The 18,284-nt window shown below is 38.4% G+C and overlaps 1 protein-coding gene across 5 annotated transcripts in view; it reads left to right on the forward strand.

Moving 5' to 3' along the window:
- gtdc1 (glycosyltransferase-like domain containing 1) overlaps positions 1-16,947 on the forward strand; it is a 35,850-nt gene extending 18,903 nt beyond the window's left edge. For 4 of the 5 annotated variants that reach the window (XM_071472555.1, XM_071472559.1, XM_071472557.1 and 1 more), the window contains 6 exons: positions 1,873-1,998; positions 6,643-6,752; positions 8,479-8,623; positions 14,775-14,845; positions 15,005-15,096; positions 15,629-16,947. In XM_071472555.1, the coding sequence (XP_071328656.1) occupies positions 1,873-1,998; positions 6,643-6,752; positions 8,479-8,623; positions 14,775-14,845; positions 15,005-15,096; positions 15,629-15,703 (619 nt within the window). In that variant the 3' untranslated portion in view covers positions 15,704-16,947. Of the gene's footprint in view, positions 1-1,872; positions 1,999-6,642; positions 6,753-8,478; positions 8,624-11,394; positions 13,468-14,774; positions 14,846-15,004; positions 15,097-15,628 lie in introns of those variants that run through there. The other variant, XM_071472558.1, reaches the window with a different exon arrangement.
- Positions 16,948-18,284: the final 1,337 nt, after the last annotated feature.

Raw genomic sequence — 18,284 nt, forward strand, 5'->3', positions numbered from 1 at the left:
CCAGACTGTGCAGGTCTATAGCCTACATTCACCGAGGCAACAAGCCATCAATGAAGCCATCATCCAGGATTTGATCATTGGTTGTTGTCTGCCTCTGTCAATTGTGGACAATGGACAATTTAGAAACTTTCTTGAGATTATGGACAGTAAGTACTGGTGAACAAGGTCAAGCAAACTATTCTGGAGGAACTGGAGACCCAGTCATCTGTGTCATTAACAGCTGACCTCTGGTCTGATCGCAGGCTACGCTCTTTTCTTGGTGTAACTGCACATGTGTGCTGCAAATCAAAGGGTTCCTACGCACTTGAGTCCTACCTGCTGGACTGCAGGCGTTTTACAGGAAGACACACTGGAGAGCAAATTGCTTGTGCCTTTGAAGAAATTATGGAAGAATATGGTATTCGTCAGAAGATAAGCTATATCATTACAGACAATGCTGCCAATATGAAATGCGCTTTCAAGGTCCAGATGCCACAGCAGCATTCTGATGAAAGTGAGAGTGAGGAAGAAAATCTGGATGATGAACACCTGTGGGAGGACATGAATTCAGAGGAAGACACAGAATTACCCTGGTCAACAGTTGAGCGTCTCTCCTGTTTTGCTCACTCTTTGCAATTAGTTGTGAATGATGGCATGAAGGAGGAACATCTCCCATGCTATTGCTAAAACGTCCCGGTTCACAACACTGTTACATAGCAGCTCACAATTTAAAGATAAGTTTGAGGCTATGTTTGGCACTGATAAGACTGTTACAGCAGCAAACACTACTCGCTGGAACAGCACCTACAAAAACATACAGGCCCTGACATCTCTGGACCACAAAGCCCTCTCTGAAATCTGCAGCACGGACGAGGGTTGGTGGGTGAGTCCCCACCAAGCACGATTAGTTCACAAAATGTTGCAATCTCTCATCTTTCTAAAATGCAAGCACACTCTAATTTAAACTCACTCAATAATTTTCAGGTGTTAATTTTACATACTGCCTCACCACTTTTGAGGTGAATCATTTTGAAAAATGACCAAAAAATTCAAATACAGTAAATTTGTTTTGTTTTTTTCATCAGAGACTCACCTTTCAAGTGTTGATATATTCTTCATGCATTGATTGTGACAGCACTCACTGGTTGCTATTTTTGAAAGCACCGTGTAAAATGGGGAAATTATTTTCTACTGCAGGCCTGTTGGTTTTACATTTGAAATAAATATATTTTTCAATATGACTAATAGACTAATGCTTCTGTTTATTACTGACCATATACTGATCATACAAGTTAATACCCACTGTATAATTTGCCAATCAGTGACTGTTTGGGGAGTCATAATGTAGTAGCAGTAAGGTGTTTTTACATTTCTTTTTCATTCTGCCCCCAGTATCGAGCCTTTCTAAAGGTCAGTGATATGGAATTGCAGTGCTTAAGTATTGTCAAAGTATTGTCTTCTGTCACTGAGTCTATACTGTACATCCATTTGTATTTTACTAACATTTCTAAATAGTGCTTTTCTTTTTAGCAGAGGAATAATGTAAATGTCAAGCCTTATGATTATTATGATTACAGTAATGGTCTTGAAAATGGTCTTGCAATGGTTTGGTTTTGGACTTGGTCTCTGTTTCATAAAAATTTCTATGACTAACACAAAATGAGAAAAGATTATATAATCAGAAAAGGTCCCAAAATTATGATAAAAGATGTTAAAAATCCAAAAAGATTAGACACAAAAAGTTGTTATATCTGTGAGTAAAGAACATGTAGTTAACAGACAGACAGACATGTCTTCCTTCTCTTTAAACCTGTGTGATGTGGTTTTCCTGATGGTGACAAGTTGAATCGTCTCCTCAGGATTTTGTTGATGAGTTTTGTTTAACTCTGACAGGTCTGAAGAGCATCAGGAGAATCCAGATCAGTCCACATCTGAACCCAGAACAGAGCAGAATCCTGTTACTGAGGAGGGCTCTGAGGACCAGATCAAACCTCTGCATATTGTCTGGCCCCACAGGTGGTGAGTTAAACAGGACGAGGTTCCTGCTCTCAGTCACATGTCGTCTTCACTGTACAGACGTCGTACAAATGGTTTTAGCTGCAGAATTGAAACATGATGTTATGTAAAAAGGCAGAGAAATATTGTGTGATGGCATTTAAGGACCACTGTTAAAGAAAGAAACAACCGGCATAATGTTTTTAAAATAACCAGAAATAAAATCATAAGTGACAAAGTCATTGTTTAACTAAAATAATTAGTAAATAAATTAACGGGAAACGAGTGAAAAGAAAGTCATGATATTATGAGAACATAGAGTTGTAATTTACAAAAAAATGTAATTTAAAAGAAATGTAATTTGTAAAGGAAAAAAAAATTGATCATGAAAAATTCACAATTTAAGAACAATCTGTAATATAAGAAAACAAAATGAATGTTTTAATTTATTAAAAAGTTAAATAAAGACGTCCTGACATTATGAATTTGTAGAATTAATATAATCAAAATAATTTATAACATTTTGATTTGTGATGTTAATTTACAAGAAAATGTGAACAAAAGGTTTACATTTATGAAAAAAAATCCTACAATTCCAAAAATATAGTTGTAATTATGTCAAGTGAATATTAAAATCCCTGTAGTGTGAGTGTGACGCTATTTTGTAAAGAACATTTTAATCCTGGTGTTATGTAAAAATACAGTTTTAGGCTGACGTGACTCAGATTTACAGGTTGTAAAAAACTTGAATCACATTTTAAGCTTTGAGTTTTTTCATCAGAACATGTTTTTAAATCAGATTATTGGACATGAAGTGGAGCGTCCTCTCTGTGTTTTTCACCTTCTCTTGTATCAGTAACAAAAGCAGCCGTCATGTAATCTGCTCTGAACTGAGCAAAACACAGATGGATTAGAGCTGCGACGAGCAGGCCGCTTTTATTCTGGTAGGACGGAGGATTTCCACAGAGATGTTCTGTTAATCTCTCTGATTGAAGCTTCTCTCCATTTCATCTGTTTTTATGTTTAATCTGTGTGTGGCCTGGATCCTCAGATTACAGCTCCGTCTTATTGCTGCTGCTGCTTTCCAGGGGAGGAGGGGGGAGGAGGGGGGAGGTGAACAGCTGTTTCAGGTGAAGATGCTGCAGCACCGGAGCTTCATGCTGCTGGGGGGGGGGGGGGGGTTAAATCTGTGTGAGAGCTTTATGTTGATCAGGATCAGCTTTTACCTCCAGAGGATTGAAGTCTGATTGAAAGAGAAAAAATAAAACAACAAACAGCAGGTGGTGAAGAAACATCAGTTTGTCTGTGGAGGCTCAGGAAGGACCAGAAAAGTCTGAAGAAACTCAAACCCTCACACTGCTGAAAGATTTTATAGAAGAGTCAGAGTCAGGTTCACTGCCAAGGAGGTTTTAACATTGGAGGAATTTGCTTTTTGGTGTTTTGGTTCATGAAAATAAAGATGTAAGAAAAAATATAAAGATAGATAGAGCAAAGCAAGAGCTGAAGATCAGATAATTATATATAAATAGAAAATGTGTGCAATAAAAATGTAAAAAACATAATTCAAAAATGTGCAATGTGCAGCAACACAGCATGGACAACATCATGGATTATTTTACTTTCAGAATCATGTCTCTGATACATGATTTAAAATTCTCAGAAAGGTTTTTTTGAGTTCACAAAGTCAGTGTCCAACACTCAAATAGTGCAGTGTGTTTTACAGTGCAGTGTTCTACAGTGTAGTGTGTTTTACAGAGCGGTGTGTTTTACAGTGCAGCGTGTTTTACAGTGCAGTGTTCTACACAGTCCAGTGTTCTACAGTGTAGCGTGTTTTACAGTGCAGTGTTATACAATGCAGTGTTTTACAGTGCCGTGTTCTACATAGTGCAGTGTGTTTTACAGTGCAGCGAGTTTCACAGTGCAGTGTTCTACAGTGCAGTGTGTTTTACAGTGCAGTGTTCTACAGTGTAGCGTGTTTTACAGTGCAGTGTTCTACAGTGCAGCGAGTTTCACAGTGCAGTGTGTTCTACAGTGCAGCGAGTTTCACAGTGCAGTGTGTTCTACAGTGCAGCGAGTTTCACAGTGCAGTGTTCTACAGTGCAGCGAGTTTCACAGTGCAGTGTTCTACAGTGCAGCGTGTTTTACAGTGCAGTGCAGTGTATGTGTGTTAACGAGCTCTGCTTCAGTCTCATTGTGAACATGAGTGAAGAGTATTTGAATTTTAAACCTCAGCATGAAGCAGAATATTTAATGACTTCTGGTTCGTCAGGCACATTAATGAGCTCACTGCTTCATCTGGATTTATTCTTACACTGCTTCATGTGGATGATGATGATAATGATGATGATGATGATGCTGCTGAAGGAGCACAGAGATGGTGTCAGGGTGAAACCGTTTAGTCCACAGTCTCAGGCTGGACAGTGAACACATCGTCAATAATTAATTTGTGTTTTGAAAACTGAAACATTAACGAACACAAACATGAAACAGACAATTAACTGAGCTCAGATCAGAGCTTTCAATCAGCTCAGGATGAAGATGATGACACAACTGTGACATGAAGACAGGTGATGATGTCACACTGATGATGTTCACCTCACTTTTGTCTTTTCAAAATAAACTGACAAGCAGCAGCAACACAAAGCTGCAACAGACAAAAGGAGAAAGACTCTTGAGAAAACAGGACGTTGTCCTCTGGTTTCTGACAGTCCATGGACAAAATGATCGATTAATAAATCAAGAAAATAAATAATTAATTGATGATTAAAAAGTCATTAGTTTCAGCTTCAATCACATGAAAACTGAAATGCCACCGATCAGTTTGAAGATAAATGAATCCGGAAGATCTGTTTCCCTCAAAACATCTCCATAAAGAACTAACGATTATTGTCATTGATTAATTTGTCATTTATTTCCTGATTAGTCGATAAATGATTCAGTTTACCTTTATGTGTCTGTATTTTCTCAGAGTTGGAGGTCCTCAAATGTGTCGTTTTGTCTGAAACCCAAAGATTTAGTTACTGTGATTTACTGCAGTCAGAGAAGTTTCAATTAATCAATTACCAGTTATTTTCTGTTGATTGATCATTGATTTATCACTGATGGTCATAAATCAGTGTCAGATCTTCAGGGTGGTTTTCGTGGATTTATTTAGATTCAGGTCGTCACCAGTTTTCAAACATTTTGACGAATCAACTAATCAAAAGAAAATAATCTGAAGATTAATTGATTAATAGATTAATTAACAGATTAATAGACATTTTGTCAGGGTTAAGTCCAACAAAGATGAAAATCCTGAAGTTCAATGATCAATGAGCAGATTGTTACTGTGGAGAATCAATGACTGATCGTTTTCTAATCGATTAAACCACTGATTGTTTCAGATCATCATCAGCAGCAGCAGCTCAAGAGATTCATGTTTTAACTGTGTCACTGACGAAGAGCCTGACAGTTAATTAACTCTCTCTCTTCCTCTCAGAGGGGTGAGGATGAGGAGGATGGGGTGGGGGATGGGAGCTGTGTTATCTCCTCTCATTCAGTCTTTGTCCTCGTCTGTATCGGCTCTGGGGGAGCGCAGGGATTGGCTGCTCACGGCAGAGAGAGGTTCAGGGGAAATGAGGGAATTATCTGTGTCCGGGGGGAGACGAGAGGCTGAGAGCTGAAAATGAGAAGAAATAATCTGCTCACTAATACCTCACCTTAGGAAATCCACAAGGTGCTGCTCGCTCTGACCTTCACTCTCTCACCACAGGCCTGACGGGTCGCCTTCAGACCAGCACACGATAGACGACGCCTCAGTCAGTTTACACAGTGACAGGTCTTTAATGTCCAGGAAAAACGTGAAAAGATTTTTAATCAAATAATTTGTTAAAATATTTAACAAGAAAAAAACAATGAAAGCAACATTAGAAGAAAACAATAAAAAGTAAATATCTGCTCACTGACAAATAAATTCAGTATAATGGTGGTTTCCACAGCAGTAATTCATCATTTACCATCTGTTTTTAAATCAGTTACCTCTTCATTTGGTTCAGTTGTTTGTTTTTCCGGCAGCTCTTAAAGGTCAGTGTTTGAGACAGAGATTATGAAACAATGTTCTGTAGAAATACTGTTAAGAATCAAAACACAAAGCACTCAGTCTCACAAAATTACAATCTGCTCCTTAATGTCCACACTCTACTCTACTTGTCACTTTTTGAACCATCAGTCCTGATCATAATAAACAAATATTCATCCTCACAATTTTAACCCTTCACTTGCATATTAATTCAATTTATTTGTTTTATCATCAATTTTTTAAAAAATAATATTTTTCCAAATATTTTTTCTATTATGTTTAAATACTTACAAATTATTATTATTATTAATACAAATTTACTATAATACTAAAATATTTTCACACACAAATTTTGTTCTTGTGCGTTTAACTGTTTTTTTTAAATGAAGCTCCATCTGTTTCAGTAACACTCTTGAACGTTTTGGTTCCAGATTATCAGCTGTGAACATCTGTTCAGCACCTGAAGGCGTCAAGGACGAGCAGCAGGTGGAGGAGCATGAACTCCTCCACCTGCTGCTCGTCAACAACACGCCTCCAGGGACCTTCTCCTCTTCCTCCTCCTCCTCCTTCTCCTCAGGTTACTGTTGATCAGGATCTGTTTGTGTTTGAAGGGAACATGATAAAAACCCCGAGCTGTTCTTCTCCACGCTGCTCAGACTGAAGGAGAAACAACTTCACTTCCACCTGTCGGTGCTCGGAGAGACTTTCACTGATGTCCCAGGTACACACACACACTCAACTCTCTTTATTTACACAACCCTTTTCAAAATAAAAGCTACAAAGAGCAAGATTTAACAAACACAACATCAACAAACAACACATCAATAAAATAATTGATAATCTGACTGGTTTTATTTTTAATTGATCAATTCATCTGTCAGGTTTGTGTGACTGTGTTACACATTCAGCTCGTCATCGTCCATGAGCTTCATCGCTGAGCAGCAGACTCACCTGACAGGTGGAAGCATCACCTGCACAATAACAGAGCTCCTCATTGGTCAGAACCAAAAGCTCAGGTTTCCCTCTGCAGCTACAGAGTTTGTGTGACTTTGTGTCTCCTTTAAAACTCGTTGTGTTCACTCTGTCTGGAGGGAACTGATTGTTTGTGTTATTAGATTATGTGAAGGTCAGAGGTCACGCTGCATCAGCCTCAGGACACTTTTTAATTGATAAAACACACAGTGTATCATCAGCTGATGATGCTATAATGACTGTGTGTGTGTGTGTGTGTACGTGTGTGTTTTAATGAAATGAACACACTCTGAGATATTGAGACATAAAGTTTTACTGCAGCATAAACACACTGACCGTAAATCCAGCTTCATATTTACTGATTAGCTCGACAAGCGCTGGAAGGCAATCACATTAGGACAATTTTAATCGACTTTGATTTTGTTAATAGGGTCAGAGTATTGATTATTTTCACCCCTCACCTGTTTGTCTTCCTGCTGCGCTCATAAATGTCCATATTCATAAACATTAGCTTTTTAAAAACACAGATTTTATCTCATCTTTACTTTGTGATTTAATTATCAGCTGTGTCTCATTTTCTTTTATTTCTAATTAATAACAAACAAAATACAACTGACAGAACTTACTAATTAACTAATTAATGATTAATTATTATTAAGAATGATTAACACAGAGAAAACAGCTGATGAAACTGATCACTAAACTGATTATTATTTCATCTTTATTTCTGATGCAGATTAATGTCTAACTGACATTTATATATTTATGAACCATGAAACGACAGCTTCACTGTTTCCTGATGTAAAGATCAAATAAACTCTGATTGGTCTGAGCAACTGCACTCAGGTAACGCACCTGCTGTGAGAGGACGATGATTAAACCTTTAGATGTTCTTTCAAGAACGTGGAGAAAGAAAATCTGTTGTTTAGACTGATGAAGATGATGAGGAGCAGAACAGTTCTCATCATACACTTTGTTCATGGAACGCGTGACCAGTGATCATGTGCCCTGTTTTATAAAAGCCTGTTGATACACATTATTCACAGTTTACATAAATAATAATACACAATAAATAAAAGACAGTCAATATCATCAGCTGATCACTAACTGATCACTCTGAGTTTTCAGTGTTAATATTTATAACAGACACTGATAAAAATAAAAACTTAAATTACGATTTATATTATTTTTAGTTTGTTGTCCTTCACAATAAAATGATACAAACAAAAAGCCACAAAGGTTTAACTGTATTTCATTATTGTGTTTTCGTTGTGTGTCTGTATTGTGTTATTTCCTGTTGTTACACCTACCCTGTTCCTGTCACAGTATCTGGGTTTAACTACTGTGAGTATGAAACATGCTCTAAACCTGTGAGGAGAGGCGTTTGTGGTGAAGAACATAAACTTGTCTCTGAGCTCATGTTACCTGAGGAGACTCAGTCTCACCTGTACGCTTCCTCTTCTGTGGTTCTGCAGAGATCTTCTCGGAGGCCAGACGTCTGCTGGACTCTCACATCCTGAACTGGGGTTTTCAATCCAGTAAAGAGGACTACCTCAGAGTGCTGTGTCAGGCCGACGTGGTCGTCTCCACCGCCAAACACGAGTTCTTCGGAGTCGCAATGTGAGTGAAATGATTTATGGTCCGACAGAATGAGACAGGATTTAATTATTTGTTTTCAACTTTTAAGGTTAAAAAATCCGATACTGATGTTTTTTTAAAAATAGATTTTAAAAGTAAAATAATTTGTTTTATTACAAATAAATCTGCAGACATTTTGGTCACAATGGACTGATCTGATGGAAATATATTAGACAGTCGCAGACAAAAGACAGAGGCGGTTACACAGTAAACGTGTCAGCGAGCAGCTGACAGTTATTTTAATGTCAAAGATTTTCAGTTCACTGACAGAAAGTCAGTGTGAGACAGTGACAGAAGGTAAAAAAAAACCTAACTGAGCACCAGGTTTCTTCTCCATCGAGTCTCCTATCAAAAGAATTAATGATCTTACTTTTCTCTTCTCACCTGAGTTTGTAGGCTTCAGTGTCTGTAGTAAAACTCAGTGATCCCTCAGCCTCCGAGTGCAGTAACTGTTTTTAATCAGGTGGTCTCATCAGATCAAGGTGTTTTCTGAAAGACCTGGTTGAGTCCTGCAGGGTCCTGCAGGGTCTTGGAGAGTCCTGTAGAGTCCTGTAGGGTCCTGTAGAGTCCAATAGGTGTGGAAATGGGACTCCGCCTGCAGCTCAGACTTCAGTCACCTGGACTCTGCAGCAGACTCTCTAATCTCAGTCTTTCAGGTGGATCTGAGCTGCAGGCTGAACGACAAATAACCAATCAAACACTCTGCTCTCTGAGGCACAGCCAATCAAAGGGCTGTGATCTGATCGTCTGATCTTCACCTGATTCATGTCAAATGTGTTTGTAGCTGAGACTCAGTCAGAAAGTCTTCAGTCTTCTCTCTCAGTCCTCCACAGTCATAGCTGAATTTTACAGTTTTACACAAGTATCAAAAAATAAAAACTGAAGTTTTCAGACACTTTAGCTCAGGTTGCTCCTTCTCTCTGGAGTCCACCTGTGGTGAACTCAGCTGATGTGGAAAGACACACATATATTACATTGACATGCTGTATGAGAGTTAGCAAGTTATCATTTTAATGCTAAGATGCTAACAGATATAATGCCAAATTTGTGTTTTGAGTTTTTAGACAACATTGTTCATTTAACATTACACTGGGGAACACAATTTTTGTTGAGTTAGGTCTGACAGCTGTTTTTAACTAATTTTTGGGTGCGGAATTCAAAACCGATCTCAGTTTTTCTCTATCACGTCAAGTTTTTGAACTATAGGATCCCCATTTTCTTAAAACATATGAAAAATACTGTACTAAGATGGAATAGTTACAAGCTTTGAAAACTAAAAAAACAGCATAAAATGAAATAGAACTTACAACGGTATACCCATGGTTACAAGGTTAAGAGAAAAACCAGCACAAATCCTCTTAATTCCCACTATGCCAGCTTTCTGTTTGCAGATATTGATAGTACTGACCAGTGTTCCCTCTCAGCTGTGCGCTTGCGCAATCGCGCACTGCTCACACATTCTCAGCGCACAAGAAAATCTATACAGCGCATAAAATAAAATTCAACATAAACTGTAAATTAATTAGAGCAATAACATTTTTATCTGTAACTTTTTGCAGTGTAACACAGTGAGTGACAGATGCCCTGCCAATGATACGATACGGTTCACTTACACTACGCAGCCAATCACAGCATTGCTGATGCAACATTGCTTACATAGGTGCCCTTCCCATACGCGCCGCGGCACCGTGCAAGTTAGCGAGCTAATAACAGTGCATTTCATTTTCAGTGGGCCAAATCACTTATAGTAAAAGTAAACGAATGGAAATTGCTGCTGTAATTTGATTCTTTTAATAAGACATGTAACTTGCTATGATCCCAGGTGTTGATCAGGTGTGATACTGGTGTGTGGCCACAGCGGGCACATCTGGTGTTGCTCACAATGGCCCTCAGTGTGCTCAGGGAGCTTGTGTGTGCCCAGACACATGAAAAATTAGGGGGAACATTGGTACTGACCTATTGGGAGCTGCACACTCCTCTCACCGCACTGTCTCATTGTGACTGCACAAACAAGTTGCCACGTAGCTGTTGATGAGTCCAATCGTAATCAGCTGGCAAGTCTTACTACAGCTGATCAGTGGAACTTTGCTTATCTGGAGGGTAAGCTGTGGAGAAAAAACTTGACGTGCTAGAAAAAAACTGACTGCAGTTTTGGAATCAGCATGCCAATTTTAGTTTTAATCAGCATAAAAATCTAACTCAACAGATTTTTTTTTTCAAATTGTTCCCCAGTGTTATCTAATATTATTCAATTAGGACAAAAGTAACATAAAGCATGTTATCTTGTTCGCATGCTAACATTAGCATGTTATCATGCCAATGTTTTTTTTCATTTCACCTTTACCACGACGGAGTACAGGACACACTGAAGCTCACTAGGTAACATGCTAACATGTAGCAGAGGAGCATGTTACAGTCTTAACACATTAGCATGCTAGTATTAGTTTAGCATATTTGTTTTTGTTTTGTTTTCTTCATGGGATCAAATTTTATAACAATGAATGAATGAGAGTTAAAACTAAAGTTAATGAGTTACCTGTTGTGAGTCAGTGTCCACAATGAAGCAGCAGCAGACACCAGAGGCAGTGACAACTTCAGTGGATAAAAATAAATAAAAATATATTATTTGTGTAATGAGCGCAGACCTCTCACTGTTCCCTCCCTGTGATAACGAATCATGAGCTAATTATGGCAGAGAAGAAGAAGTGTTGTCCCTGAGGGGGGAGTCATGTTTGTGTTTGTCTTTGATCCAGAACCAGGAGGGACCAGACCCTCGGCCCCCCCACAGAGCTCTGCTGGTGTTCATACAGTGTGACGGAAGGTTTACATGGAGAAATGTAGATTTAACACAATTTTAACACAGAGTTCTGTGAGAGCAGATCAGGTGGAGAGAACTCACAGTGGCTTCTTTTCTCCGTCTTATTTAATCATCATTAAAGTACCAGATAAAACAAATTTAAGGTCAATATATCTTTTTTTATTCAGAAGTGAATATTACATAAAATAATGCATGCTGAAATTAGCATACTAACAGGCTAACATGCTAAATATTTATAAATATAGCAGTTTTAACAAGCTAATGTTAAATGTGACATAATAAAACGTTAGCATGTGAACACACTAATATTAGCATTTTACTATACTAACCTTTAGTTTGTAAACACAATAATGTCCAAATGTTCAAGGCACACCTGAGCCTTAGCTTGTTTATTACTTAACCAGTTAGCAGAGTTAGCATGTCAATACATTCATATAAAACATTGACTTTGACATGTTAACTGTCAGTGTTAAAATGTTTCATTTTGTCATTACTGTAAATGCTAACCTTTTCTGACAAAAACATTATGAACATGTTAACTGAAAATATATTCTAGATTATTTGTTTTAGCATGCTAATATTAGCTTTACACTTGACACACAATAAAGTTATACCTGTACCAATGTTAACATACTTCTCTTTACCTCATAAAAACATTTTTTTTAAATTATCAGAAATTTGTTTTGATATTAACAGTTGTAACAAAGGTTTACATGCTAATGTTTTGCATGTTAACATCCGTTAGCGTAGCTTGATGAATTATTAGATTCAGTTTATTATTAAAATCAGTTGAAAGGATATTTAATCACATAAATCCTCTGAATGTCACCAGGAGGAGAAAAGACTAGTGTTTGTCTCTGAAGCAGCTCAGGTCAACAAAATAAAAGCTTCAGCTCTGGTCAACAAAATAAAAGCTTCAGCTCAGGACAATACAATAACAGAACAAGTTTTCTCTAGTGTGAGGTCATTATTAAACCATCAGAGTAGAACCAGTAGAACCATCCTCCTCTGGGTGTTGGTGGAGCTGAGGTGGCATCATTCATCCTCATTATTGTTAATTTTGTTTTACTCTGATTAATTCTGCCCCACAGTGATGATGAGCTCATTCAGTCCAGTTGAAGATCAGATAATTATTTCTGATAAAATGCCTGAAAACATTAACTCACACCAGACAACTGAACTGAACTGACCTCAATAATCCAGAACTCAACAGACCTGAGATCCTGTCCTGTCTCTAAATCTGGTTCTTTGTTTCTGATGAATCCAGTGGAACCAGAGTCAGATGAACTGTTTAAATATGAATGTTTCCATGAAGAGATGGTGAGGAGACGGACTGAAGAGTCATCAATTATTCATCAATTATCTACAAAATATTTAAATAGGTTACAAGAGTTCACATCAGTTCAATCAGATGTGGTTGGTATGACTGCTCATTACTCAACTTGATGTTTAACAAATAGTAGTCTGACTCACCTGATGTAGGTATGAGCCTGCTATTGGCCGGTCTCTTGCCCCTCTTCACCTTCCTCCCTTTTACAACATCCTCCAAGCTATCGAATAAGTTTTAACCAAGACCTGGATCAGAACTCACAGCAGACGTTCTTCTTTTACTGTTTCTTTCCCTTGCAGAGAATCAGCCATTTTAATGACAGAGCTCACCAACCCACATGAAAATGTTCCACCGTTGCTGCCTCCTGGGCTCAGTGTCTCCCAAGATGACTGTGATTGGTTTAAAGAAATGCAAAGTGTTTTTTCCTCTGTAGCAGAATGGTAGACCTTTCTCCAGAGCTGTCCCCTCAGCGCTTCGACAGATACGGAAAAATAGAAGTTGGCTAGTTGAGTAGTTGCGTGACACAGTGGGATAAGCTAGTAGCTAGCAGCGCAGTCCTCTGGGTGTAAATACTAGTCAGTCCAGACCAGAGAATTTCAAAAGCCGACACTGTAACACCTTCAAAATTATTATTCCTCGTCGATTTTATATCTTATTATATATTTTGCCTCCTCTGTACTTAAGTACTTAATTTAAAAGTCAAGTCCTCTAAAGACCAAAGTACTACCTATTGTTGTCTTCATTGTGGGTCTGAACAGGACTGCTGTAGTTCTTTGTAAGAGGTCATAGACATGGATAAGTTTATCAAACATTTTCTATTTAAAATTACTCACTCTGTGAAACAAACATAGTACAATCAAAAGTACAATAGGACCAGCGCCACTGTGACTGATGACAGCACTTCCTGAAAGTCAGTTAAACAAAAGAGGAGGCAAAATATATAATAAGAAATAACTACAGCGAGACAGAAAAACAATTACAGAGAGAACAATGACTACGGAGAGACAAAACAGCTACAGAGATACAGAGCAATAACTACAAAGAGACAAAGCAACTACAGCGACACAGAACAATAACTACAAAGAGACAAAACAACAACTACAGAGAGACAAAACAACTACAGCGATACAGAAAAATAACTACAGAGAGACAAAACAACAACTACAGAGAGACAAAACAACAACTACAGAGAGACAGAACAAAAACTACAGCGACACAGAACAATAACTACAAAGAGACAAAACAACAACTACAGAGACAAAACAACAACTACAGAGAGACAGAACAACTACAGCGATACAGAACAATAACTACAGAGAGACAAAACAACAACTACAGAGAGACAAAACAACTACAGAGAGACAAAACAACTACAGAGAGACAAAACAACTACAGAGAGACAAAACAACAACTACAGAGAGACAAAACAACAACTACAAAGAGACAAAACAACTACAGAGAGACAAAACAAGTACTACAAAGAGATAAACAACAACTACAGAGAGACAAAACAACGACTACAGAGAGACAAATAACAACTACAGAGAGACAAAACAACTACAGAGAGACAAAACAACTACAGAGAGACAAAACAACTACAAAGAGATAAACTACAACTACAGAGAGACAAATAACAACTACAGAGAGACAAATAACAACTACAGAGAGACAAATAACAACTACAGAGAGACAAAACAACTACAGAGAGACAAATAACAACTACAAAGAGACAAAACAACTACAAAGAGACAAATAACAACTACAGAGAGACAAAACAACTACAGAGAGACAAAACAACTACAGAGAGACAAAACAACAACTACAGAGAGACAAAACAACTACAGAGAGACGGTCTCCTGTGTAGGAGCGGCAGGCGGCGGTCTAAATGTGTGTCCAGGGTGGTGAAATGGAAATGCTCCTGTAGTAAACGTAGTTTGAATTTATCACATTGTATTTTGAACATTTCATGTGTTAACACGTCACAGGTTGGAGGCTGTTCACTGTGGCTGTTATCCTCTGTGTCCCAAGGCTTTAGTGTATCCTGAAATATTCCCAGGTAATAAAACCACACTGGACATGTCTCTGTCTCCTCCTACTTCAGATCAATAATGTGACTGTGTGAAAACGGCACCATTTGTCCCAGTTCAGAGTGAGCTGTATATTTACTGGTCAGTATGGAGCTGTAGTTTCTTCTTTTGTGCTGTTTTTAATGTAGCACAGTACCTGTACTCCACACCTGAGCAGCTGTGTAAACGGCTGCAGGGACTCTGCAGGAGGCCCGACATCGCCCGCAGACACCTTGTCAAGGTAATGACAAAGAATTTAGACACATGAATAAAGCAACAGTTTAAATGTGTGTCAAATCTTTTCATTCAAAAACACTGGATCCTACATTTACCATAATGCACCTGGATAGTGTCTCTCTAAAGGACACTTTGGTACGGTATCTAGGATCCTGAGCTGAATCAGGGCTGACTGGAGATAATATTCTATTAATCATAGAATCAAAAATTCTGTGTAAATACTTTTGTGTAATTGTTTTTGTTGGGTGTCACTGATGCAGCATTGGCTCCTCCTCCTTTCTGATGAAGCATTTAGTAAAAGTTCATGTTTTATTGACAGCATGAAAATAGGTTGGTGATATCACTGAAGCTGAATTCACCCTAACACCAAACTGTTTTGTGAAAATGTATCTAAATGTGTTGATGTTTTAAGAAACAAAACTGGCAGGTTTGTAAGTGGAGTTTTGCTCAGGTCGAGGCTCTGACCTCTGCAGATCACACACACATGTTCGTTATTATTCATAAGTACATGATGATATAATTCTTCTGTTCTCCAGGTCGACACCTCCTTCTGCTCCTGGACGTGTCTGAAGGATCGTTTTAAGACTCTGCTGGCAGACAAAGGTCCCTAAACGCACCATGGACCAGGACACTGAGGCTTGGGTCCATTAGCTCCTGCCAGGCCATCATCATGCCTGACTCGACGCCACATCCCGCAGAATGCGGCTGTGACATCCAGGCCGAGCGTCTAGGGCACCTCTGAGCTCCGAATCAAAATCTGGCTGGCTGGAGACGCCGAGTCTGGACCTGTAAATGTCCCCGTCTTCTCGGGCTGGAGGAGAACTCTCTTTTATGTGTGTGGTTTGAGAGGGGAGGGGGGGTTAACGTGTAAAAGCTTTCATGTTTCCACAGGCAGTGCCACCTCATATATCCGCCTGGATCCATTTTTATCCTTTGTTGTGTTTCTGTTCTTCACCACACGGACTGAGTGGCGGCCAGGCGCTGGGTTCTGTCTGCTACTCCACCTGAGCTGCCAGGTTCAGGTCTGGAACAAATTATCACCATAAAGTGGATCCACAGACGTTTGTTACCACGGAGGCGACAGCACATCACACTCTGACCGAAATACACAACTTCATACAGCGTCCCTGATGAGAGATCAGACCTGCAGCTCCTTTTAATAACATCAGGTTCTGAATGAGACTAAATCTCAGCCTGATCAATAAGTAACAGTCTGTTGTTTATGGAAGCTCATTAATGCAAGAAAAAAAGATGAAATAGTACACATGACAAAGATTTAAAAAATACTCATGGTGAGTAAAATCATGATATAACGAGTCACAACATGAGATGAAATGTGCTAAATTTATTTATGGAATTTGTCGGACTCACAGTGTGAGGGGGCACGGCCTTTCCAAAATAGCATTTTTTGGCCTTAATTACAGCACCACCATCTGGTTGATTGGGTCGTGTTACTTAATAATAAACTGACTCGGAAACAGTAGAGTTCTGTCTCTTTTTGGCTTCAGCTTTAATTATGTGATAAATTTATCACAATAAAAAAGTTAAGTGGAAAATCATTGAAAATTTTAGTGAAAAATTACAGATCTGTAAAATTATATGAACTAAAAAGTGAAATAGAAAGTCTCAGACTAATTAGTAGAAAGTTGAACTTTAGTTGAAATATATTTATATTTGATCCATTTGATGCGACGGCACAATCTCTACGTTTTAAAATACATTTTCCTCATGTTTTGTCTTTATTATGTGATTGATTTGTGAAATGATAAAATCAAATGTTTGTAAATAATAAGTGTAGTGGCATCAGACTGGTTCAGGTCACGACCTGATGACTTAATAAACCTCCAGAACAACATGCTGCTTGTAAAGTTTTTACTGCAGAGTCCATAAAACACAGAGGCATTAAAGCTTTTCATTGGCCTGTTAATACATGTGTTTACTGTGCTGATGTGTGAGACCCTCAGGTTCAACATCAGTGTCCAGTGTTGTGAAGACGTCGGAGGAGTCGTTGGAGCGTGCTCAGTCTCTCGTGGTGGTGTCAGACTGTCAGGCTGCTGTCTCTGTGGATCTGTCCTCTCATGCGTCGCTGCAGTGAGAGTCTCTCTCTGCTGTAATTAAAGCATTTTATTCTCTGGCCTGGGGTCAGATATAAAGTCACAGCAGTTTGTTTCTTTGTGTGAGATGCTTCTGTGTAGCTGCAGGAGCTGAATCAGTAAACTGAGACCTGGAGCTGTGACCTGTTCACTGAACTCAGCTTCAAACACACGAACAACAAACTCACACTCACTACTCACACATTTATAAGTCATTTTCATTAGGAGAGAGTTTTTTTTTATTTTTTATCCAGCCTATACGGCCCCCACCCTTCCTCTAGAAAGCTCAGTCAGAAAGAGGCTCAATGGGACAAACAAGCTGTTTGTTGTCGTTGTGTGTCTCTTTGTGGTCGTTGTAGTCTCTGCGGTGGTTTTGAGTATACATGAACTTCAATATCTGTATAATTAAATGTTACATTACATGGCAAAAGCCTTCTCATTTATGAACACGTAAAATTTTAGAAGACACAGGACGTATAATGTTGCCATTCACTCAAAGTTACACTGAGCTACAGCTTGACCCTGTTTCTTTTTAGCCTTTTTCCATCCAGTCCGAGTGTCCCTTTAACACCAGCTGAATCAGCTGTGATCACCTGCGATCAGCTGCTGTCTGCAGTGTGTCATGATGTCTCTGTTTCTCTGATACTGAAGGAAACTTAAAAACAGGAGGATTCTCAGTGAAGTACTGCAGTGATGAGAAACCTTTTTTTCTGACCCAAAGAGCGCTGTCCACACATTTTAGCCATATTTTTGTTATGAGACCACATATTAAGAATTATATGAAAAATTACATTAAACGTAAGTAAAAAATGTTACAAGATAAAGTAAGAAAAAATAGAATGATTAATAAGAATGAATAAAAAGGTATGACTGGTACTTTAAAAAAAAGTGGGGAAATTGCCATCATAGTTGTTTTTCATTTTATCAGTTGTGTTAAGTTAAATTTTAGGGAAATGTGTGTCACACCATTAATAAGAAATACAGAGTATGTTAATGTGATTGGACAGTGAAGCCATTAAAACCTCTCAATTTAATAAAAGGCACTTTTAGCTTAAATTAAAGGGTGAAATGTTGTTTTATGGTGTTTCTGAACAAGCCA

The sequence above is a fragment of the Trachinotus anak genome, unplaced genomic scaffold (genome assembly GCF_046630095.1).
Source record: "Trachinotus anak isolate AG129_WGS33_773 ecotype Australia unplaced genomic scaffold, CSIRO_AGI_Tana_v1 ptg000039l, whole genome shotgun sequence".
Lineage (NCBI taxonomy): Eukaryota > Metazoa > Chordata > Actinopteri > Carangiformes > Carangidae > Trachinotus > Trachinotus anak.